The sequence below is a fragment of the Triplophysa dalaica genome, chromosome 16 (assembly GCF_015846415.1).
Source record: "Triplophysa dalaica isolate WHDGS20190420 chromosome 16, ASM1584641v1, whole genome shotgun sequence".
NCBI lineage: Eukaryota > Metazoa > Chordata > Actinopteri > Cypriniformes > Nemacheilidae > Triplophysa > Triplophysa dalaica.
In genome coordinates this window covers 3,804,641-3,831,633 of record NC_079557.1, presented here as the reverse complement: position 1 = coordinate 3,831,633, position 26,993 = coordinate 3,804,641, and the positions used below count along the sequence as shown (strand labels likewise).

The 26,993-nt window shown below is 37.0% G+C and overlaps 1 protein-coding gene across 1 annotated transcript in view; it reads left to right on the top strand.

Annotated features, from left to right (window-relative positions):
* The window catches only part of LOC130438100 (polycomb group RING finger protein 3), an 80,357-nt gene extending 61,282 nt beyond the window's left edge, over positions 1-19,075 (top strand). The window contains exon 10 of the mRNA XM_056769882.1: positions 18,891-19,075. Within this exon, the coding sequence (XP_056625860.1) occupies positions 18,891-18,896 (6 nt within the window). The 3' untranslated portion in view covers positions 18,897-19,075. The remainder of the gene's footprint in view (positions 1-18,890) is intronic.
* Positions 19,076-26,993: the final 7,918 nt, after the last annotated feature.

Genomic DNA, 26,993 nt, shown 5'->3' with positions numbered 1-26,993 from the left:
ATGCTGAGCTATGAAATGATGTCTCTGACCGTGTGTGGCTCCCTGGTGCGAAGACCACAAAGAGGTGTCAGATGATCCTGTTCGTTGACCCTGTGCATGCAGGGAAAGGTTTTCATTGCCGGTTCTCTGCGAGTAGTCGCTTCACACCTGCAGGTTTCTTTCGGTTGCTGTGCTGCTGGAGGAAGCCTTTTATGTTTATACCTGACATGATGTCATGTTACTGTCATCCGGAGGGATATACGGCGAAAGCACAGAAGGGAAGAATGTTTTCTGGGTGTGCAGGGCTACAGGTCTGTGTGCAAAATACATACATCCAATTCCGGTAGGAAAACGTAAGTAATGAGGTTGGTGCAGTATTTTGGTTCCAAATATATGATTATTAGAAAAACGAAAGTATGGAGGTCCACCGCTAACCCCACCCACAAACACAACCGTCACAAATTTCTAGAAATTCTACATATTCATGTGAATTAGACCAAAGTTCTTAAAGTATGTAAAACCGTAAAATTGGCATAAAGAAAGTCACCCATCATTTTTTAAGTAATAATTTTTGTTGGTGTTATTTTTATGATATTTGATATTATAATATAATCTCAACACTCTGATTTTATTAACCTCATGGCACAAGGCTGACGGTTGATGGCAAGGTTGTGTGCTTGTGTTTGTTTAGAGAGACAGAGTTGAGCTGTCCTAATTATCATTGCACTCAGCATGGGCGCCGTGATCACGCTGGCTGACATTTTGATTCAGGAGTTTAAGAAGGAAAGCAATCAGCGACCAACACAGAGCATCCAGCGGTGATCACCATCAATTTATGACATGTTTACACGCTTCCCTTTTCCTCCATCCACACGAACGAGGATGTTTGCGCCTTTACTAAAACACAGCTTCTGTTCTGGAGCTTGACCACACAGTAGACATAGGTCCAGCGTTCCATCAGTCTCTTTAATTCGAGACAGATGATGTCACCATGACTAAACTGCATCTTAGATTTTATATATCTCATGCGTTAGATGTACTGCAACCAAGGCGACTGGGTTTTTATATTATAGCTTTGCTGGAGGATTGAGAATAATAACTCCCCTTGGGGTGCTTGACAAATATGTGTTTACTTGAAGAAAACCATGACCCAAAAAAGTCATTCTATTTACTTTAGCTTGGCGAAATAATCCAAACTATGGAAATAAAACCTTAGTGCATTAAATAAATTTGTTTTCAGCATTTTTATTGGTTTACTGTATGCTTTTGATTGGTTAAATTTAAGTGTCTGAATGGTTTAACGTAAGTTGGTCATTGGTAAAGTATAAGTTTGTAATTGGTTAAATGTAAGCTTGAAATTGGTTTAAAACACTGATCTATATAAATGACTGGATTGCATCTATAACTGGAGGTGAAACAACCGGAAGTGATCGCGCGGCCATCTTGGAATGCCCAACTGACGGAGAGCGTTATTGACTTACAGTCAAAATGACGATGTAAAATAACCACTTTTTCAGCTTATTAGGTGTGCCATGAGGTTAACTTACTCATCTGATGTATTTTTCCAACGTTTATGTTTATTTTCAGCAGAATGGCAACATGTAAAAATGTATTAGAGGGTGAGTGTGTATTGCGTTGTAACGGCACATATGTAAATGCTTAGAATTAAAGCTTCATGATTTCAGAATAGTTGTCATGAGCAATCCTGTCATTTATATAGATCAGTGGTTAAATATAAGTTCATGATTGGTTAAATTTAAGTGTCTGAAGGGTTAAATATCCGTTTGTAAGGGGTTCAATGTAAATTTATAATTGGTTAAATAGATTTTTCAATTGGCCAAATGAAAATGTGTGATGGTTAAATATAAGTTTCTGACTATTAAATGTAAGTTTGTGAGTAGTTAAATGCACATTTCTAAATGGTTAAATAATTGTTTACGAATGGATAAATGGTGTAAAGGCAGTTGGGCATTTGAAATGAATCTGATCATTTACATTATTTTTGGTCTTTTTGAAAAAAATCTTTATCAAACACTACTACTATTGCTTATTTATCACTATAACAATATTGCCTTACAGCCATCATATCATGTATATGAACCCAATATCTGATCAACTGAGTTGCGCCTCTGGGCAGTGAAACAAATGTGATATATCGGGAAACAGATATGGTTATAACCTCTGATGGATTCTGTCCAAGTACAGGATATTGTCAGGGATATATATTAAATCCTACAGCTGATATAATGCTGGATACACAACTCTTTGGCTGCATTGACAGAAAGACAACAGCAGACATGCCCGGTGTCTCTAGTGCCTAATATTTTCAGACAGAGATGTATCATCTGATGCTTCATATGGTTCACTGGCAAGAGAGATTTATTTCATAGATAGATTCTTCTCCAGTGCTGTAAATGGATGACATGCCTGTTCCCAAGAGGGTAGGACAGTCCAAATGCCATTGGTGTCTGCTGGAAGTCAGGATATGAGTTCATGATTCATTTCAAATGACAGAATTGAACTCCACATATGGGTTGAGTCTCAGAATCTCTCTACTGTAAATGGCTTTTTTGGGCATTGTAGGTGTATTCCTAATGAGAACTCAAAATTGAAGGGTTGCTATTGCTGTATGACCTTATTTGAGAAGACTAATGTGAGCCAAAAACATTATTTCATATTTCTAAATGTCGCTATTGCATACAATTACTGTTGAAATGTTGCTGAAATGGCACGATGGTGACAACTTGCCCCACATGGTGTGACAGGATTATCTCAGTGATCAAGGTTTGTTAAGCAAACTTATTTTCTTAGTTTTTGAGGCAGGATGAACTTTCTGAAAAAAAAATATTCCTATGTCATATGTCATAATTTACTAACCCTCATGTTGTTTCAAATCTGTATGACTTTCTTTCATCTGCAGAACACAGAAGTTATCTTGCATTGACTGGCATTGGTTTTGCGTCTATACAATAGAAGTAGCCTAAATGTGACCCACCATTGTTCAGTTATACCAACATGCTTTAAAATATCTTCTACTGTGTTCTGCAGGAAAAAGAAAGTCATCCTGGTTTGAAATGATGACAGAAATGTTCAAGATACGAAGCAGATGAAAATGTACTTTAAACAGTGACTTGGTTTTTTGGACCCACAACCAATATAAAATAAGACAAGTGAATGTTTTCAAATACATATTTACATTCTACCTCCTGTCATGTTAAATCATGAAGTTGCTTTCAATTGCTGTTTCATTTTCAGCGCATTGCTGTTATAGGCTTCAACAAGCAACCAGGGTAAAACCTTGAGAAAACCTTGAAGTTCTCCGACCATCACCGCGTTCATGGTGCATTATTTCTCTTAACGATCACAGCAGGTGGTGGGACCGGTTCGTGAAACGGCCGTCAGACCGTGACAATCTAGATGAACAATCTTATGTGACACCCTAATTGGTTCAGTCCCCTCAGTAAACATATGGCTGAGACTCCCTGAGGAAAACACCCAGCGGAGCCTCACGTTTCGTTGCCGCCAAAACAATTCCGCCTCCTGCTATTCCACAGCTGCACGTCGGTTACTATTTTGGTATGGAAACTGCAGAAAAGCTCTTCCATCAAGATCGGCAGTGATGTGGGGAATTCGTGACTATACCCGAGACCTGTCGCTCAGAGCGCTGGAGATATGAGCTTCTGCAGAGCTTTTCTGAAGATTGTGAGTGGAGTAAATGGTTGACAGATGTCTAATATTCAAAGGCAGTGGATGGAGGACGTGGCCCACGGGTCAATGCTGACTGTAAATGATAAGAACATCAGCCTACGCAGTGCCAGGCGATGACAAACTGAGAGCAGGGCAGTCAGATCATGAAATGGGGATCGGATGATTGAGTTCGGTGGTCCACATTGGTCATTTTAAAAGCTTGTGTTTTATTCTCCACTTGAGTTTTATGATTAAGGATGTTTTGGGGATGTCACTGGACAAGCATGGATGCTATCCATATTGCTAATTCTAAAATATGGCCTGACAGGAAAGTTATAAGGAATGTTCTCTGCCATGAAAACATTCATTATTTTTACATTAACTAATAATAGATTACAGAACAGTGTCAAGAGAGGAAGACTTATGTTCGGGTTAATGTCAGAAAAATGAAGAGAAGAAATATTGTGTTTAAGAAAATACAGCATATTGTATTATTATTATTAGCAGTAGTCGTAGTAGTAGTATCATTTAAAATAAAATAACAATAATAAGATTGTTATTGATCTTGTTTTTCTTTATTTATTTGCTTGCTTCCTTATTCATCCATCCATCCATCCATCCATTTTCTACCGCTTTATCCGAACTACCTCGGGTCACGGGGATCCTGTGCCTATCTCAGGAGTCATCGGGCATCAAGGCAGGATACACCCTGGATGGAGTGCCAACCCATCGCAGGGCTTCCTTATTCATTTATTTACCTATTTATTGTGTTAATGACATTCTCTTCTGCAATGTCAAAAATTACCATTTCATATAATACTGTATATTTTAAATGTAGTTTATATCTCTCTCTCTCTCTCTCTCTCTCTCTATCTTTTTCTCCACTCTTTCTCTATCTCTATCTCTATCTCTCTCTCTTTCTCTCTCTCTCTCTCTCTCTCTCTCTCTCTCTCTCTCTCTCTCTCTCTCTCTCTCTCTCTCTCTCTCTCTGTCTGTGGTGTCTGCAATCTTGATGTACAAGGATCTAATAGAATCTGGTTTTGCATGCATCATATGTACTGCAGTGAAAGTGCATTAGTATTCAGGTAAACTGAAAAGAGACAGTGTGTTTGCTGCACACAGTGTGTTTGACTTTTCAGTGCAGTTCTGCGTCCGCTGATGCCTCTGGCAAAGGCGTTCGGATAGATATAGATAGTAAGATCTCATTCTGCATCTCTCCTTCTACACAGTACATGTACTGTACATGGTACAGTATCTCATATATATGTTGATATATGTAGCTCTGATCAGTCTGATATCTCACATACTGTATATCTTTGCCTTTTTGGGACATTCATGTTGTAAAGGAGCATTATTTTGGTGAAAATTAGCTGACTTATATGAGTAGTCTTGCACAGGGGGTGTTGCTTCTTATTGGAAGGAATTGTTTATTTTTGATTTTTTAAAAATGCATAGGATTAAAGACTCATAACATTTATATTAGTGTACACTTTGTATAAATATATATTGCTTTATTTCTTCAGAAGAGAAAAATCTGGGAAGACAGCGGAAAGCTGAAATTCAAAAGGTTTATACAAACCAGCAGTATAAAAACTAAGTCTGAGATGGGTTCCTATGAGAAATGATTTAGCTCCCAGTAAATTTAGCCGATATAAGTACAGAAATAAGTTTTGACATTTCAAAGAATCTCCCGCATCACTCCCTATATTGCAACTGTGCCAGATATTTTCTCTGTGAGTTATTGGTTATGAAACATTCATAGATAAACATTTGACAGAGCGAGCAAACTAGGTCTGAGGCACAAACGCATTGAAAGTGTTCACTTGAAATGCTGAAACCATGTTGATGCAATGCATTCTGGGATAGGCCATCACCCACTCACCTGATGTTAGGTGGTGTCAGGAAGCGAGCGATATAAATACTGAGACGTTGAGGGTCTCAGAGGCTTTTCCTTGTTGTAGCTCTCATATGATAATCCTTTGAACTGAAATAGGTCTTTTTAATTAATATTTGTTGTTTTTAACTTTTCTTTGAGAGGCATTTACCATCTCCTGATGGTATCAATCTGAATATAATGGGGGAAAATATATCCAAATAAATAGGTGTTTTTATGCAACAGGTAACACTTTACAATGAGGTTGTATTATTAAACATAAATGCTAACATGCACTAGATTATCAACATTTTTCAGTATTTTTTCCTCTTTTTCATGTTAGTTGATGCAATACAATTGTTTGTACTAGTTCATTGTGCTTTAACTAATGTTAATAGTTGCACCTTTTATTTAAAAACAATATTAGTAGATGCTGAGATTAACTTTGTTAATATTAAATTGATCGCCAAATAAAGTATAAATAACAGCTTTATATTCAAAGAAAGGTGCAAATTTGTACCATTTTGTATCATTTCTGGCATCACCATCTTTGGTCAATGTCACTATGGTTACAGATATTTTTCACAGCTGTCCTAAGAATAGAAATAGAGTTTGTCTTCGATTAGATGTTCACACAAAATGTATTGGAGAGAACAAGACAATTCAAGACACGCCTGTTAATAATGTGATTGTGCCCATTTAATACATATTAAATCCTAAAACACTTCGTATTATTAGTTTCTGTAAGCTATTTATGACAAATAATTGCACACAGGCATAAGTTCGTTTAAATTATTTTGATCCTTAAAACAGTTCAGACTATATCACTTAAAAACACTCGGCTTCTCAGGGCAGCATGAATAATTTACAGAAATCTCCTCTTTGATGTTTAGCACTGCCAGCTGCTGGTTTCATCATCATGAACCCCCGAGAAGCCACGATACTGTTGTCCAGATGCATCTAACAGGGCCAGGATCTGCCCCAATGTAGCTGGCAAATTCGCCCACCCAGACCCAGTGACCCCTGCACTGAAAAACACACTTTTGAAGAGCTTTGGATCATGACAGTAAAATTTATATTTCAAAATCTATTCTTATTTGTTATTACTTCATACCTTTTCATGTAACCCAAATTAAATTAAATTAAAAACATTAAAAATTAACAAGGTTTGAAGAAAAGCTGCGTTTCCAAGAACATTAATGCAAATTTGAAATATAAAGCACTTATAAATTGCTGGTTTTAAAGTGTGTCAGGAAAAAAGTTGTGATTTCACGCTAATGTTGACTGTGGAGCATTTAAAACCTTCGAAGATCATTTTTATTGCATTTAAGAATTGTTCAAATTAAGGTTTAATGGAGGTTAATAGGACAATGTGACATTCAGAGAGATGAAGAATAAGAGTTTGAATATAATGGACTGAATTTCAGAGAGCACATCAATAAGACACAATGCAGTGAGCGCAAGTCATTGTGGGTAACTAGTGGAGCGAGAGGCATGCTCCTTTTTTCCCATTTCTCCCTTATTAGCCTTTTTTACTTTTACCCTCCTATCTCGCTGTTCACACCTGCAACACACACAGTCTGTCAAATGAAAGAATCCAGTCAAAGTGATATATTGCAGGTGTGCGTCTATGGTGTGATGGGGGTGGTTCTCATTGTTTATCTGAGGGAGCTGTCAACACTGTTACCCTCATTTCCCTTTCCTTTTCTGTTTTGTATAGCAGGTACACCACCACTGTTGAAGATTTGGATTTGAGGCACTAACTTTAGCCGTGGATAGCGTGAGGATATGAAAGGGGATGATGGGAATACAGTATTATTCATGGTTTAGTGATGCTATACTGTTGGGTTGACATAATTGATGAGCTTTAAATGTAATTTCTCTCTTTTTAGAAGTACTTTAGTGTGAAGACCTTTAAAGGGGTATTTAGCCTTTTCCAAAGTGCTTAGCTAACTTGAATATTTTTAATCCAAAAACTGACTTCTGTAGAAGCTCACATGGATGTTATGACAAGTTTCTGTCTATCGAGTATGAGTCACACATTTTTGGCATGGTTTTCAATGTGATGATCAGAAACATTAAAAAAATTGTTCAATGCTCGCTAAAAGTGGCATATATACTGTTTTTGACCATTTAAGATAACCAGTTAATAGGTCATATGGGAAATGTCTGTGCCATAATCAGTATTGATAACATTCAATACAGATACAAATACTATGTACAGCATACACTTTCAAAATTGCATGCAATATAAGAATTTGTATTACAGTGTGATGTTTTGTTTCTTACAAAGTTGACAATAATGAGAAATGTCAGCAATGTACACATCAAGATGCATTAAAGACGAGAACCAGTCAAGCTGACTAATGGTGTCCAACCGCGTAGACCAGCCTAAAATATGCCAACCCCCACACAGCACACACTGAATATTTCAAGTGACAAATGTGAAGTGTCATGTTAGAGATACACCAACCAGTGCCACAACCCTGAAATATTCCTGTAAAACTTAGGTCACGAAATTATTCTCCAATTGTTTGCCAGGCAACCCTACTGGATGTATGTTAAAGATGAAATCACAGCTTCATGTCATTGATTTAGTCTTTCCAGAGTCCTCAATTCACCACTCATGGGCTTCTCTCAGACCGAGTGGCTTTGACTCGAATTCGTTGAACTTAAGTTAAAGCCTTTGGATGAGTGGCAGGGTTGACAGCTCTGGCACATCAAAGCTCTTCTATCTCAACTGTCGAGGGACGCTGTCTAAAACTGAACCTCAGTTTAAACCCAGAGCCCTTCTATTTGAACTGAGATTTTAAAATAGAGAGCAGCTTTCTGTGGAATGAGTTGATGTTGGCCAATATTGGAAGCAATTGACCTACCTGGCACTGGAGAAACACCTAACAGATGCTCGCTGAAATGGAGAGATAATCTAGATCTGTAGCAAAGAGTAAACAATCTGGTAACTGATTTTAAACATCTAACTCTTCAACAGTGTTTTTTTATCTCAGCCCTTCTGGCCGTGCTTCCGCAAGCTCTAGTGTAGAGCTCAATTGGTTTCTTGGAAATTCTATTCCAGGTAAAAGACAATAATTCCTGGCTCATTGCCTTTCGATTTCACTCCTGCTCAGTGTTGTAAGCTTTCAGAGGTTTGCCCTCGATTTTTATTTCTTTCACGATTTGTCTTAGAAACTCCCACTGGCCCTATTTCTCAACCCTCTGTTGATGTTTGCCACCACCGGATCTCAAAGTCCCAAGATTAAACCGTGTTCATATCCATAAGCCTATGAGTAATCACAGAAACCCTATAATGTGTGTCTCATAAATTGGGTCGTTTGTCTAGAAGAACGACATGAAAGTGGGAATACTTTTATTAGCTCTCAGTGAAGTATGTGCGGAGCTCCTTTGACATCTGGACATGGGTACGGGCTATTTTTTATCTTATTCAATCTATGGAAAAATCAGGACTATATTGCTTTTTCTTACAGTGACATTGTAATATTTCTAGGTTGCAATGAATGGAAAATTAAAACATTCCTGAACAAAACAGAGCAGCATGGTGTTCTGAATGGAATATTGCTAGGGTTGTTTTTGGTGGTTGCTTTCTGGCCCAATTCAGAAGTCTTTACTGTATATTTAAAACAAATAATTGTATTTTGGCATCAGTTTAATTTATTGTTCACTTAAAACTGACAATTCAGGAATCATTAAATCATTTTTGTGTCATTCAAAATCAATGTGACTCTTTCTTCAGTGGAACACAAAAGAAGATATTTTGAGAAATGTCTTAGCAGGTTTGTACATACAATGGAAGTCAATGGCATGCAGGAGTAAATGATAAGTTTTATTTTTGGGTGAACTGTCTTTTCAAGTTTGACAGTGTAGTTGTCATGCTTGGATATTGTGATACTTTGAGTTGGCATTCCTGGTGATGTGATGCAAGAATATTGGTATAGTGGGCATTATGTTTTTCTTTAAGGGATAGTTCACCTTCAAAATGAAAATTCTGTCAGTATTTACTCACCCTGATGTCATTTCAAACCTGTATAAATTTCTTCTACAGAACACAAAAGAAGATACTTTGAAAAATGTTGGGAACAGAAAACCGTTGGTCCCCATCGACTAGCATTGGTTTTGTGTCTATAAAAAAGGTTGCACAAGACTCGGAAATGGAGTGAGATGATTTTTTTGTGAAATATTCGTGGTATGTTACGGGATTGCATGTTCTCAAAAGCATCGATGGAGGGGACGTTTCAAAGCATTCACCGGGTGGATTTATAGTTGTAGAAACGATATATTGTCATTACTTTGATGGAGCAAGAATTACTATTCAGACACGCTTCTCTCCATGTATTCCCTAGAACAATCTCTCATATCTGTGTCTACATGCCCTCTCTTGTGCCACTCAGCGCAGACTCTAAAATAAACCACCATTCAGACTTCATTCTCCAGCTTGCTTGCGTGACAGGGAGAAAACACTACTTGTGAGAAAGTCATTTGAAAAATTCAGCGTGGTTTTAACGCACCCCGTGGGAAAGAAAATCCTAAATTAGTTCTCTTTAATATATATATTTTTTCTCCTCGACAGCAGTGAGATTAAAAAGAGAGCAAGACAGAGGTTTGCTTAAGTCTCCTGCTTCTCAGATGTTCCATCAGAGAAAAAGACTTCAGTTATTTCATGTGTCATGTCTGATGTTTATTTCACATGTGTCATGTCGTTTTCAATCAAAAGTCTGAAATTTTGAGGAGAACTCATCTTCCAAAACTTAAGCTGTCTGAACTTTGTTATCCACATTAAGTCACATGATTCTTTATAGTCTTATGTCAACAATTGTTTGATTTATGTCTGTTTGTGTCACATAATGTCTCAAATTGTTATTTCTTTCAGAAATAATTGGATATATAATACACAAATGGATTTGGGGCGTCATTTATGACTGCTGTTTGAGCATGGTCAGGGGAATTGAATAGGGCTTTCTGACCGTTATAAAGATATAATGTTGTGTCCTTGCCTGACAGGAAGTCAAATGATCCCAATGGCATTTTTTCTCACATAGATGATCGGGTATGAATGTGCCGCATTTATTTTGCTTGCCTGTTGGCCTTCAGTTATTGTTCTTAGGATGGAAAATCTAATTTGGGGCTCTTAGGTCAATATCATTCTTGATTTTGTTTCGCCCAATAGTTTAATGTACGGTTGACAAATGATTGGACTTGGATGAAGGAGGTTTGACTTTTTATTCTGTGCATATTATTTTAATGCCTCCAGTGTTTTTGGTGATAGAAAGAAATTCCAGAACTGTGCTATCCAAGTTCAATTGTGAAGGTGTGCTCAACCCACAAAACCTACATGATGGTAGCATTTGTATTTTAATATTTAATTATTATTTTGAACTAACTGTGACCATTTTTGGCAAATGGAAATTATTTTTAGTGTGCTTCAAAGGCCTTTACCCTATTATCGTCGTAACAAGAACTGATTTTGGTTTTAAATAAAAAATGATGCTACCAGATTTTTTTTATCAAATTTTTCATATTTCATTTAGATTTCTATATTTGACACAAATATTTATATAAATAAATTGAGTTTAGTTTAGTAAAAAATTGCAAAAGGTGCCGAATAGTTTCTGATATTACGATATGTGTAAATGAACATGATAACAATAATTGTAGGTTTACGTATCACGGTAATTGTCAATACTGGTATACTGTGACATCCCTAGTTACAATAATATGTGTGAATGATGTTTATTTATATGCAATTATTTTTATTTGCATCAATTTTACTTAACATCTTTATCTTTATACAGATAAATAAATCCTTTTACTGGTCTAAATCTGTCATCACACTCATAGTACCGCTCAAGTAGTCCTCAACGTTTTTCACAGTTTAACATCTTCCTCCGCATCTCCTGTGTACTTTGAAATGCTTGACGTGTACTTTGGGAAGTCAGAGTTGTTTGGTAGCTTCGGAAAAGTCTGAACACAGATGAAGAGGAAGTGTCAAAGATTCGTCTGGCCTTTCACTCTCTCTGCCATTCATCAACGCCGTCTGACAGCCCAATGCAGATCCAGAAGCAGGCTTTTCTTTATTATCATGAAACGAAAATGGCAGACTTGCCCAAATGGAAAATTGTCTAAAATTTCTACAGATATTAAAGTCTGAATGTTCAGTCAACATCACAATGGAAGGAGTTTGAAAGTCTCAGTCGGCTACATGGGTGAGAGGCATGCGAGGACAACAGATTTATAATTAGAAATGTCACAAAAGGCTTTTTGTGGTGGGTAAATTTCTTAAGAAATATGTTTGTGGCAGGTGCTTGTGTTAGAAACGAAAACGTTCCTAAATCACACATTTCCCGAGGAAACACTGTTTCTCTAAAATCTCAAACATTAAAAACATCATTGTGTTTTATTGTATTCTGATATTTTTCACAAATCAAGAAAAAAACTGATTTTAAGTGATGGTTTAAATGATATTTCATTAATTGGCATATTTTCCTGTTTCGTTAAATCTACAGTTAATGTTTAAGTTTACACAATTATTATTATTTTTTTCTGTTGGTGTTATTTGATGTATTCTTTTTTTATTCCATTTCACATGTTCAAAATAAAATAAAATAAATTCCCAATACTGTTTGGATTTTGAATGTACAGAAATTGTACAGACATGTACAAAACGTTTTTTTAATGACTAACCTGAGAAATATTCACTTGTGGAAGAGACATTTGACAATTAGCCCCAGTCTCATTTACACCTGTGACCACAGTCGAGCTGTTCTTATGAATTCAGACTCATTATCTCATAAGGACATGGTCCTTGTGCAGTGCTGCGGCACGCTGTTCCTGTGTCTTTCAGGAGCAGATGGACAATGGTTCCCGTCTGCTGGTGTGAAGTAATGTCCCCCGACATCTCCATGGCAGTCAGAGCTCTTCCTATAGCCTCCCTGCGCCGGCTGGCACCGGGACTGAGCCACTTCACGACTCTCTCAGCTCGGATGTCAGTATGAGAATCTGGCAGTGAAGCTATATTTTTAGATGTCTCCTTGTTGTGATTGACCCACAATTATCTGCAGTCTCCCAGCATGACATTGTTGGAATTCAGGGGCTCTAATCAGGAGCTAAATGAAAGTTTTCTCTATTTGTGTTGGTGCTAAGAAGGACTACCGGATCGCTCATTAAAGCTGGCTTGTTGGCAGAGTCTGAGTCATTTCGGTCTGACTGTCAGCTCTGTGTTTGTACACTCATAAAGCCCCAGGCCTGAGAACAGACCCCTGTGCTGAGAAAAGACCCCCAACCTTGTGTCATCTCCTGCCCTGTCTTTGGCACAAAAGTGTCTCGTTGCACAATATGCTGGGTTCTGACAGCACCCACAAACCCGCCAAGCACGATTACACACACGCTCGCGCAGATTCAGACACGAGCGGCGCTACACACGTATAGAAGATGCCTTATAGCTCCGGGAGCCATGTGTCAGAGCCTGTCCGCTCTCCTCCTGTTTCCCTGGATCTCTGAGGCTTTGCTGACAGGAGCAGAGGGAAGAGGGATGGAGGGACCTGCGTCATTCCTGTAGTTCTTCCCTTTTTAACTGACAGGTCTCTTGCAAGTCAACGTGTGAAAGGTCAGATGTCTGTCAGCAAAGAGGGAGAGAGGACGTCTCTGCGGCTGCCGCTTCCGACGTGTGACTCACAAGCAGATTTTTTACCTCAAGAACTCATTTCTCACAGGTGAAACGCCACTTAGCTTTACTGTTTACTTCGGTTGCTTGTTGCCGGCCTATCGATCTCAACCTCAGTAAAGTAGTTGATCTCTTTGTAAACCCTTTTGTTTTCTTTTTTCTTGTGCTTTCTTTTATAATCAGACAACATGAAACTACAAATATTTTATAAAACAAGTTGTTGTGAGCCTGTATTCTGATATGATCAATGCAACTTTATAGTTATGCTAAAATACAAAATAATTCAATTATTGTTTGAAATATTTTATTGTTTTTGCTTGCTGTGTGTCATACATGTTTTTTCAAATTCATATGTATTTCTATTTTTGATTTTCATTGTTGCATAGTAGCTTTACAGAACATATATTTGACAGCAAACAGTTCAGACATAAGAAAAAAAGTATAAAAATAAAGGGGAAAATTATAGAAAACTAATTTGTATTTGTAAAGTTTTTTATAGAAAACAGGAAAAGTATGAAATACATAGAAAACGTAACGATATTTATTTAGTTTCATTATATGTATATCTGCATTACTAATTGTGAAACATAGACTGTGCTTGAACTGTTTTTAAAGCAATACTAAGAAAGTAATGCCATGGACTACTATGTCTTCCATCAAAAATCCTACACTTAATAAATTTGCCTGATTAAAATTTTAAATAAGAAAATCAAATGTAGAATTAACCTATTAACAAAGGTATAAAGGCAAAAATTCTCCTCCGTAAACCAGTAAATGGTTTGGAATACAGAACGGAAAGTAAACAATGCCATATGTTTTATTGTTTATGAAGCGTCATCTTTTGTCAAGATATGTGTTTTGGCAGTGGTTACGGATGAAGAGTCGGGTGTGATTATCACAGCTTGAGTCAGAATGAAGTATTGTGTTTGATATGGCTGAATCATGTATCAGTATTTGATATGGATTTTCCAGCACCTCTGAGGTGTAACTGTCAGCATCTATCACAGCCGATGACGTCACTGTCTGCATATCCCATTTCACAGAGGCTGCTGATGCATAAAATTAAAGAATGAGGAACACGGTTTATCTGGAGCCATTGTCACACCAGATCACAGTCATTGATGCCAAAATACATACATGTACATGTACTTGAGGAGGACGTAAGACCACTGACCATTGTAAAGCTAAGAGTTTTACAGTACTTCACCCTTCTTTATCTAACATACTAACCTTTTTTTTTATTCTTTTAGCACATTATTTAGTACGATTTTCCGCAGGTTAATTTTTTCATACTTCTCATAGCAAGCCTGACACACACACTTGTCCACACTAGGACATGTCATGGATCTCTTGTCTTTGTAGATAATTGTGGCTATAGCCGAACACTCTTGAGAGGCGGTCATTATTCGGTTAATTGGTCATTTTTCCATTATTTGCAAGATCAGGAAATATATCAAGTGTGAAAAGGCCATGATTGAGTCACAAACAATCTCATAGACAAGTTGGATCTGTCCGTGGACTCGTGCCTACGTGACACATTTATTAACCTTAATTAGCTCAACAAATTGGCAAGTTTAACTTCTTGTTTAAGTCTGACCTTTCTGTTGTATTAGCAAACGCTATAAATGGAGAGAGTTCCTATGGGAATGGTGGTGTCTGGACTCTGCTCGTGTGGAACGTGAGGGAGAGCTGAAGGTCATGTGAGGATGATATGTAACTATCTACGGTTCTAAGTCTACATGAATTTCTGCACCGACATCCAAAATTGCATTTTCTATAATATTCTGTTGGTGAGACTAGAAGGGCAGGCTTTAAACATCATGTTCTGAGACATACCGTACTTTAGGTATGGAACATCCCACTTTAGACCCAAATTAAGTATAGTAAACACCCATTTACTACGCTTGCATTTCTTAGACCACATCGTCAGGTATGGAGGAAAAGAAAGGATAAATGAACATCCTGTCCTTCATGATTCACTGCTCTCTACGCCTGGCTGGCAATTTTGCACATCACACTCGCACCTGAGCGACAGAAGAAGGAGAGAGTTTGCTCCTGGGAGACGGACTGCTGAAACACAGCATCATTCTCTAACAGTGCACTCTACTGACCTCGCTAATGAAAACGATGCTCAGTACAGTACATTCATGATCATTATCAGTACTGCACAGGCTGAAAATTAGTATGCAGATAACGTTAAAGGCTGGCAATGTTTTAATGCCTCAAAACCTGGAGCGATCAACATCTCAACACAAAGAAGTGATTATTTAAATTTTGTTAACATTTTTTATATATATCTTATTATGAGTATGTACATTTAAAGATTTATCTATTTATATTTGGTAAATCATGTCATCTATTGAATTTCAACCTAATGTACATATAAATCAAAATAATACATACAATCTGGTATTAGGTTGTGCATTTGCTAAAGAAATTCTGGCTGTTCCAAAATGACGCCATAAAAGTATTACTGCAACACTTACTATCACATGTGGTATCATTTGAAAGCTTAGTCTCTAGTTTCTTGAGAAGTAGCCCATTTTGGCATTCATCGTACATAACATAACGTGTTTAGGCTGATCCCCATGTCATTGCACCTTTAAAATCAAGTATGTTTATGATCATGAACATTTTTCATAACGCTCAAATATGTCCAACATAATCAAGTTATATATCAAATGAAAGCTCTTATTCTACACTGTAAAGAAATCTGTAAAAATAGGGAAAACTGTATTTATTTTACAGTGTACAGAATATAGACCTCCAGTTGGATTTATTGTTTTTCAAAAGACTGAATGCAAATCGAATGAATTATGATGGATGAAATTTATATTTGTAAACAAACAACAGATCAATCGAATGTATAAGCTAATAACTGTATCCCACCATTACACTTAGCCTCAAATGCTACAGAATACTTTTCATTAGGTTGTTTACAACAATATAAGTCCATTGCTACCTCTTTTTGTGGTTTTAAAATTAGATATGTCTCCCATCAACGTGCTGTGTCAGCTTGGAGAGTTAAAAATCCAGAAAAATATCTAAACCTCTTTCCACCACATGAGATACAAATTTAAAGGAAGCTCAGACGTTGACCTCTATGTAGACCCCTCATTTGTCCAAATAGGCGAATCAGAGACTGTCTTGTTACAGTACATGCACTTTCAGCTGTGTTACATGCAATTTTGAGAGGTTGACTATAAAATTACACAAAAAAATCAGTTTTTATATCACTGTATGAGGTCATGGGATCTAATTAAAATTGCGTATCCCAAATTCGGGTGGAAATTATAAAAAGAGGAAAATTGAGTTGCTTTAGAATAATATTTAAATGCCACATGGTAGAGAAACGAATATTTTTTCCTCTGTGTGTTGAAACCTGTTGGAATCAAGAACAATTGTCAGCAGGTTTCTGGAGGGGTTTCCTAGAAGATGACACTGACATTTTGTAAATTGGGTATGCTCAGTGGTAAGAGCATTGTGTTAGCAACGCCAAGGTCATGGGTACGATCCCAGGGATGGTGCATACTTAGAAACAAATGTATAGTACAATGCAATGTATGTCGCTTTGGATAAAAGCGTCTGCAAAATGCATTAATGTAAATAACAGTATTGCACCCCTGTTTTGAGTTTTAAATAAAAATCATCTCCGATTAATTTTATCTCTGCACAGATTCAGCATACGCACACACCTGGCATGTTTCAGCTCATAACTCTTAAGTGTGTAAAGTGTCATTCATTTTCTTTTGACTTTTAAGAATCCACATGATATTATCAAGGAACTTGGCGTTAAATGTCATCTAAGTTTTCACAGAGAGTCACCAACAGCGCTTTTACTGATTTGACTGTGTGAGAGTTCACTTTCATCCAAGTTTCTCACCTCCCACCAGCACCTTTGAGTGGTTTTCCATTAGAAGATATTATTACATCCCACCCAAAGGCCATTCCTGTCATTCATTTTCACACTGTTTTAATTATTTTGTTATGATCTCTATAAATAATGAACCTTTCTTCATCAATGTCCACTAGCAGAAATTGTCTTTCCTTTATAAATTAACTAGTAGAGCATGATGCTCTGCTTTTGGACAAGATCTCATTTGTTTCCCAGAGTAATACCAAAAATGCCTACACTTCAAAATAATGTTGCTTCTCGATGCCATAGAAGAAAGTTTTTTGACTGAGTGGTTCCGTAAAGAACCTTTAACATTCAAAGAACGTTGTTTCACAAGGGTTATCTGTACTGTAGTGGACGAATATCCTTTGAATAAGAAAAAAAATTGCAAATGGTTCTTTGGGGAGCCAAAAATGGTTCTTAAATGAAATGGCTGTGCATCTTGAATGCAAATCAATTCAAAATAGGTCTGCCAAATGTATACATGCAAGTATGGTATTGTACTCTTCCATCAAACGAAAGGAATAGGAAATATTTTGTGCTTATGAAGTGAATCCATAAAGAAGTAGAAAAAAAATGTGAAAACCTTTGTTCAAGACAATTTTCCTTTTTGGCTTTCTAAAGTTCCTCAGTTCCAAGTGATTTCTCAAGGTCTTCTCGACCATGTGTTTTCTTTGGTTAAGAACATCATACAAGGCTCAAAATTAAATCTAAAGCAAACATTTCAAAAGGTTCTCTTCGTTTGAACCACTGAATGATTTTCTGTTTTATTAAAACTATCAACAGACACGAGCCAACTCAACTGTAGAAAGAAATGACTAAAAACTCCCTTTCAGATGGGGTTCATAGCGCCTCGATCTTGGTGTCAAAGAAATAAGTCAGTTTTCTCACAGCAGAAAATGTAAAGCCTTGAATCAGGCTTCCAGAAATAAGCTGAGTTTGACCCCTCAGAGGTGCTTTATTTTGCTTTTTGTTACTGAGAGTATTGATGCATTTGTGTTATTCTCAACCAGCTAGGACTTGTATAACTTCTCTCTCTTCTTTTATTGACTGTTTTGACTGTGCATCCCACATGGGCTTGAAATGTAAATCATATTCAATAGGCGTAAATGTGAGAGAATTGCATAGTGCGATCTAAAATCCATGTAGCTCTTCTGAGGTCAATGATCAGTTTGTGGTTACAGTAATAAACCACAAGATTCTGTGTCATGAGACGCCTATTAAACACTAACAAATGCCTACAGTGTAAATGACTTAAATTTGCATTCAGTCATCTAATTGAGAGCCCTTAAATAAGAGCTATTACCTTTGGCAGTCTCATTTGATGTTTAATGGATTTTTTCTACCTTCCAGGAAAAGTGTAAAAATATGGCCTCTAAAAAATATTGATGATCACATTGATAAGGATAAACAAATATTACCTAGGCAAATTCATTTTACTTGTGTTTTACATCTGCTTTGCAATATTTGCAACCCTTTAAACAAAATCTGAGAAATTCATTTTCTATTAAAAATCCTGAAATTTCTCCACGTTACGTTTTAAACAGGCTTGCAAGTATTAGGGTTGTAGATGTTGCATAACATGAACTGACACCGCTAGCCAGTGTCAGTAAAACCGGGTTCAGAGTCATGCACAAAAGGTTCAACACAGCAAAAGTGTTTGTAGTTTGTTCATTTATGATGGATTACATTTGAAAAGAGATTCTACCCCAAAATAAAAATTCTGTCAGTTACTCACCCTCAAGTTGTTCCAAACCTGTATTCATTTCTCTCTTCTATTTTAGGTTTAGTTTGTGACCACTCCGCCCCCATGCAGCGGCAGAACGTCACCCTGTGATTTGCGAGAGCCCAGCAGCTGTCGTATTCCAGCATGGAGGACGAAATGAAATCTGGGAAGCCGATGGAGCGTGATGCTCCAACATTAATGAGATACAGCAACACAATATTGTGGAAGCTTTATGCTCCGCTGTGGCTGAATGTGTAGTTAAAATCTCCAGTTGAACAATATTAAATTGTGTGATTATGTGAGTGGGTCTCTTTATTAAAAACTTTGCTTAAAATTGTTGGAAAAAACACAATTAGATGCTCTTGTTGCTTTGATAACACTAAACATTGCACAGGCTTTGCAAATTAGTATTGACTTTCACTTTATCCAGTGGGTTTAATAGAATGCACATATTGATTTTTTCTTCTTTTCAAAATGCTCCATGAAGTTGTTTTTATAAGAAGTTTGTTTTTGTGAGATAGTTCTTGCCAAGAGCTTGCGTGAATCTGTAAACTTGTGAATGAGAGAAAGTCAGAATGTGAGAGAGAAGAACGTTCTTTCAGGTCGTGTGGGAAGCTTCGGCATTCTCTCTTTTGCTGGCTCCATAAGTGATTCTCAAAGAGATAGCTACCATGGTCTTAAAATGAGTTTCTGTCACAATAGTGTGTTTGAGGATTTCCAGACTCTCTCAGTCGGCCCCCTGGAGAGCTTCTTCTACCAAGACTCTGATGGCCACAGTGGGTTTTTCTTAAAAAGGGAAAGCAACATGAGAGCTGGCACAGTTGCAACGGTGCTATGACCCAACGCTGGTCCCATATGAATGCTATGAGGAATTACTTTTTAAACAAACCTTTGACATCAGAGTGACCTTTATGTCACATGTTTAAGATCTCTTGAACTATTGAAGATTTAAACATTGAAGAATGGAAACATTTCTTATCAAATTTACCCAAGCCTATTATTTTTTTATTTTTGACCAATGTTACAATACATAATACTCTCATTGTACTTTAACAAATGCCTCATTTTTTTCTATTTGATTTTTCAAAAGCAACACTTACAGTATGAGCCAGCAACCTCTGAGCATTGCAAGCTTCCACATGGAACATGGACCAGAAATTCAAGTCCAGCTATAAGACTATGGTATCAGTGAAGGTCAGTAATTATTCTTTGACATCTTCCAGGCATCTTACGTAGCAGAAGGCAATGACACTTTAAACAGAGGTGAAGGAATTGGTGGTATCGATGGCGGGAGAAGGAGCTCAGTTTTATCGATAGTGAGCTCGATGTGACAGGCATGTTGAAATGTCAGTGACAGATGGAAGGTGGGAAAATTAGAGTGCATGGAGTGTCGTTGGCAAGCAACTCATATCAGGGCTGTAAAGAGCCGTGGGTTGACAAGAAACGGTTGGAAAGGAACATCAACATCTACCATTCTGAGCACTTGTGCTATATGTTGTATTGCATTTGCATTTACGTCAGGGGGTCATCGACAATATTCAGATCAAGGACCTCTTAATGGGAAGACCCCTGTTACAGAAATAATCATTATTGATGGACAGCATCATATTTGTAGATAATAAAAAATCTCCTTTTTACATTTTTACAAGCTTTAGTTTCCGATCAAAGAGTAATTGACAGAAGCACTTGACTAATGATGACAGTATGATTCATAGGATGACTTCTCAAGAGTTCACTTGTAAGGATAGTGCAGCTCTGGGACAGTCATGTCAAATCGATGGAAGATGAATAGCTTTGTTGTTTTGCAGTTGATACAACTCCAAAAAAGAGGAAGATTAAAAGATGATGAAACTTATTCCCAACAGGATTATATTAAATATGAGATTGCGACACTTAATTATGATGAAGCTTATTACAGATGTTGAATATTGAACAGCCATGCAAACTTTATCTTACAAACATCTTGACTTGTGTGTATGAAGACAATACTTAAGCTTAAATTTAATCCCTTTACATTTTATATTACATTTCATTATGTGTTTTTATTGCCTTGATCTGTGCGCAATTATACATATTCCCTTATGTATTCATAGTGTAAAAGTCTGTCAGGTTAGCAGAAACACCCTGAGTGTGAGGAAAAGCATACACCTTCTCAGACAATCTTCACAACATTTAACCGTTGTTTAAATCAAAATGTTTGCACGTAAGCAGGGAGTTTTATGAAAAGATTTAGTTTTATTAAACCTATATGAATAATTGTAATGTTGTGCATTGGGCTTTACACATAAATTCAGTTTGTATTTATCTTATTTGCACTTTTCACATTTTTACATTGTTGCAAAGCAGCTTAATGGTAAAAATGTACAAGCAGAAATAAGGTCAAATGTATTGAATTTTTTTATTATTTGTTATTGTTATAAAGTCATGATATTATTGCAAATTTTTACAAAACACAAAGCCTAGAAGCACAGATATACGTTCTTGGATCTCTAGTAAAGGCTGTTTGTGGAAATAACAAATCAATCAAAGCCATCTGTGACAAGAGACATGGATTGGCCCCTAAAGCAGGACTCTGTGATTTAATCAGCTTCAGTGAGAGGCAGAAAAGCAGTGTGAAGGTGCAAAACGAGATGAGAGCCCCATGAGGTTCATCTGAACTTTCAAAGAAATCCAATTAAATGAAGGAGATAAAGAGGCAAAAACCAGCAGTGTTTCCATTGTCTGCGGCTCCTTTCGTACAAAATGCAATTCATTCACTGCATTACCGGGGGACGTTAGAAAATAAGTAAATAAATAAATAACAGAAAAACAAACCAGGTCTCCAGCTTTGAGGTGTGATGTGGTTTATTGTGTCCGTGTTCAAAGTGAACTCAAACCACGAGGCTCAGCGAAACTAAACGGATGCCAAGGTGCTTATCACATCTGCCTGTTCTCAATGTGTTCCTAGATATCTTTTCTCTGCGTGTGATATGAGCGTTGGATACAAACATAACGCAGGGGAAAGAAATCCATTGCACATGGAAAAATGCAGTCATGATGACTCCAAAATGACATAAAAGCGCAAATCGAGTAAAGTGTTTGTAAAAGCACACTGTGCTTGACACTTATATTTGCTTATAAGATTACTTATATCTTGTTGTTTAGTTTATTATTTTTAGCATCCATTCTTCTTTGCAATATAAAACTCACGGGTGCTGTTGAGCAGTGGTTATTGAAAACACAGTATTGATCAGAGGCCATCTAAGGCTCAAATGGTGAGTCCAGAATGATTTATGATGTTTAACTATAGTCTGTTGGTGTGGATTCACTCACCTCTGTGATGTAAAGAGTTGTGGCAACAGCCAGACCACCATTCATCTGATTTTTTTACATTCTTGGATGGTTGTCTAATAAGACTTACTTTTAAAATGTTGTGAACATTGGAAACTATGCGTCAACACGGTTCAGAGTAATTTTCTAAATTGAAATGCTGTGTACAGTTTTTTTAGTTTGTTTTGTTAAAAATTCGGTTAGAATGGTTTTAAAGTCGTTTCTTGTGAGCTTTACACATGTTTTAGTTTTTAATAGAAATAATAGATGATTTCATTAACCAAGATGGGAACAGCCATTGTTTGGTTACCAACTTTCTTCCAAATATCCTGTTCTTTAGAGGAAAGAAAGTCATACAGGTTTAAAATGACAATAGGGAAAGTAAATAATGACATCATTTTATTTTTGGGTGAACTACCCTTTTATGAGCAATTTCCGGGCTATGAATTTGAGTTTATCCCTTGTGGTATTAAATGTTCGTTTAAGTTTTTGGGGAGTTTATGAAAATCACATCAAAATATATACATTATTGATGTCTCCACAGTTATTAACCAAGAAAAATAAGCCAAACCAATACCTTACCATCATGAGAACATTTTTGTACTCCACGTATATATCATAAACCATTGAAATCAGTTTAGAATCTGTGCAAAAAGGGTCTTAACCTCAGCGTGGAACTATGTAGACTTGGCAATGCTCAGCACATTTTGCTTTCATCATAATTGGAACTCATTTTAAAGGAAAAGTTCACCCAAAACTCATTATTAACTTACTCTCTTGTTCTTTCAAACTCATATGACATGCTTCCTTTCGTCGAACACAAAAGCATAAAGTACATTTGTACTGGCAGATCTTTTTAATGCTTTTACAATGAATGGGAACTTAAGCTTTTAAGCTTCAAAAAAGATTTGGATGAGGAAGGCTGTTAACATGTTCTTGCGATGACGCCAGTGTGCAGTTAGTAGTTTTGATGAGTGGTGTGCAGGATTTATTTTTCTAGATTTTATCAGACTTTTCATCCTTCACACCTACTGATGATTTGGTAATGCGAGGGACTGCATTGTCTACCGTGAATAAAAATTGAATTTTAGGTTTCTTAGGTTTCTTCTTCTTGGGAAGAAGACTTGGAATACTGTATGAAGAACATAGTGTCTTGTTGTAGAACCTTGACCGTACCGATAAAGATTCTGCCACGAATTCTAAAGATTATTCTCAACATTAAACTTCATAAACACTTTGGAATTTCCATTTCAAAGCCATTTATTTATTTTCCTCGTCTCCTTTGCCTTTGATAAATTCAGTCTAGATTCCATTCTGTGGACTGGGCATCTTCAATGTGAACCAATTAGCTCGTCCACAATAAGTAATTGGTATTCTGATAGGGGCTTGGTGGACTACGCGTGCGTGGGAGGTGGTGTCGGCCAAGAAGACTTGAACTTAAGTGGCCCAGATGTTTCATCAATCAGTAAGATAATAAGATATCAAAGGGTCCCTCTGGAATAGTGGCGACGCTCCACCAACTCTTGAAATCGTCTTTTCTCTTCTTGCATGTTTTAATAACCATGAAAAGCTCATTTACTCTTGGAGTGAGACAGAGACTCTATGTGTTAGGCTTGGTTGTCACGTTGCTAGGTGCTTGGCAGTTCAATTTTGCAGTCCAGCGGAGTTTAATGCAAAGAAATTCAGTGTGCAGTAAAGGAGGGAATTTGTTTGGGTCTGTATTTAGAATTTTGACATGTCTTAATATGTTTTCCTACATTGCTTTGTTATCGGCACTCTATAAAGTGCATGCAGGACAACTCAACTCCTTTATATCTTAATGTTATGACCAGCAAATGTGTGTCATAACATAAAATAGCACAAGAGACTTTAAAGCAGTTTTAATAGTCATTTTCTTCAGTCTGCACACTTTTTCAAGTGCACTACATGACCCATACGGAGCAGCAGCTTAAGACATGACAATAATTTTGAGCTACAGGAAAAGATGGAAAATTTGGATTTTGGTCAAATTTGAGATTTTCATAAAAAAAATACATTGCCCTAGTAAATACATTGCCCTCGTCCCGCAAGCCCAATGCTCCAAAGTCCTTATTAAACGTCTAAAATACACCGTCTGAACAATCTTCGCATGCTCAAAGTCAAGTTAAGACCCCCCTCCACAGGAAAAAAAACTCTATGGATTCATACGATTCACATAAATGATAAATGTTTGTTTCAAAATGGCGTATTTTGCCAAAAGCGACTAGTTTGCAGGTATTGTATCTCATCCTGTTTACGGCTTAAATGCCTCTTGATGGCATACACAGTTTTTGCAGAATTGATACTGGGCTCTCCTCTGAGAGCATGCTTCGCTACTCTGTATCGGTAAAATGGTTTAGGACACTGACTTGCTAATTGAGGTCACGGGGTCCCTCCAGCTGAGCTTTTCTAATCTCCATAGCCCTCAATCTCTCTCTTTATAACATGCTGAAATGGAGAAGTACCTCCAGGGGTAACCTTTGAAATTAAATGGCCTGTAATTCTACTATACATTTCGGCGCCTGTCAGTAAAAGGCGGGGCTTCTTTGTGAGTATGTTTGTGTGTGTGTGTGTGTGTGTGTCTGTCTGTAAGAATGTGGGATCGGGACTCTGACATCTTTTTATCTCCTTTTAAAAGTCACAGGTCCCAGATGTGGTGCCTGAGCTCCGACCATTGCTTCATCCCATGGCACATGCTCTCTTCACCTAATGCTGGAGCTGTCAATCACGGTGACCCAAGGCCAAAATATATTCGGCATATATCAGTGGATGAATCTCAATTCCAGGGCCAAAAATTCCATCTCACAGACAGATGAAACTCCAATTTGATAAATATGAGATATGACTCTTCCCCAATCTGTGCTCTTCAACCTCATTTACACATCTAATCAGGATCCATCTATGCGAATAGATGTGTCCTGACTGACGTGCAGATTTATGGAAGAAATTAAAGCGGATATAATTATGGTTATGTTGCTGAATGCTTAATGTTTTTTAATTATTTTCTTAAGTGACATTCCATACAATTCCAGGTTTTTTATCACAACTTTTTTTCACGGAAGACATCTAGTAGAATTTAAAATGATTAATTGCAGATACATAAAATCGTTAAAAACTGGATGCGTAGCACTATGTAACACTTCACTTTGCTCTTGCACATTATATAAATCTGTCTTCCCATACTTCCGTCCTTATTTTGGGTGAGATAGGATGCTGAATTCATTTCACGCTGGATCCTCAAAAGACCACCTCAGAAGACCACCTCATAAACATTTCATGTGTAGCTGCCCCAGACCAGTAAGACGTAGCACGGTCTCCAAAACAGGCTTATGAGGAAACCATTTAATTGACACAGGCTTTTCATGTCCACAGGATGCCAATTGAAGCCCGGTTCTCCTACCAGCAGAGTGCTGTTTAGAGACTAAGAAAGCGGTGGAGAATGAAAAGGCCGCCCTTGAGCGTAAATGCTAATGGCTTTGATTTCTTTCTTTAACATAATAACTACAGCCTCATGTTGCTGTTGAAATGCATGCTTCAATACAAAAAGGAATGGATGCACTGGAATATGCTTTGCAATGCAATTAGAGCCAGTACGGCGCTACATTTACTTCATTACATTTACTTGAGTAACATTTTGGAATGTATAGTAGTTTTAAGGTAAAATGAAAAGTGGATACTTTCACTCTTACTTGAGTATAAATCTAATAGAAAATCTGTACTTCTACTTTGTGACGTTCCTTTGTTCCTGAATTTCCTTCTTTTTTGTAGGGCATTCCCAAGTGAAAGAATTAATTAAACAATGGGCAAAACAGTCTGAATAGGTTCACGAATCAGTTCAAATGATCGCAGCATGATCTAAATCGTCTTAAACGTGTCTACATGTGATGTGACGCGACAACAGACAGTAGAACGCATTAGAACCCGTTTTTACATTTTGTCCGCACCGTCCGGATTAGACATGGTGTTAAGCGATGGGTACTCCTCGTAGCGGGACACAAAGACCGTTGAATTAAGTGAATATTAATCTATAGGCTATCTATCAACCCAAAACAGCAAATGCGCCATATTGTTTGCCAGTGATGATAATGGCCGCCATATGCACGCGCGAGCTGTTCGTCAGACATAGCAACATAAGCGTGACCTATTAGAAACGTGGGCTTGCAGAAATATACTTTTGAAGAACAGAAGGAAGAAAACGTGTTGATGGGCCTGTGGTTCACTGTTTACTGTATGTTTACAAAAAAGAGCTTTTCACAACACACATGTGACACAACAAGATAAAACATGAGTTTTGTTTAAAATCAGTTTGTATTTCATTCAAGAGAGCACCTGCAGATGTTCTAGAGATCATCATATGCTCTGAATTTAGTTAAGTGCTTTGATCAAAGCTGCAGGTTCACTTTAGTTTGACATGGTGTGTTAATCTAAATAAATTGTGTATGCATTGAAATTGGGACTAGCGTTACATGAAATGAACAGAAATGCTTGTCTCTTCTGTGTTTGTTATGTTTTTAAGTCTATTTGTGTATATATTGCAAAGATATATGCTTATGATAATAATAATAAAAAATATTAAATTATAAAAATATTGGCATTGATATTAATTTTATGAATAGTCGTAATCAGATACAAAGTAGCTGAGTAGCTTTTTCATTGGATACTTTTACTCTTACTCGATACATTTTTTAAGTAGTGACTTTTACTTTTACTTGAGAATCAATTTTTACTTGATTCTTGATTCTTGATTCTTGATTCTTGATTCTTGATTCTTGATTCTTGATTCTTGATTCTTGATTACTTGATCTATTTACTTGTAATTCTTGAGTAAAGATTT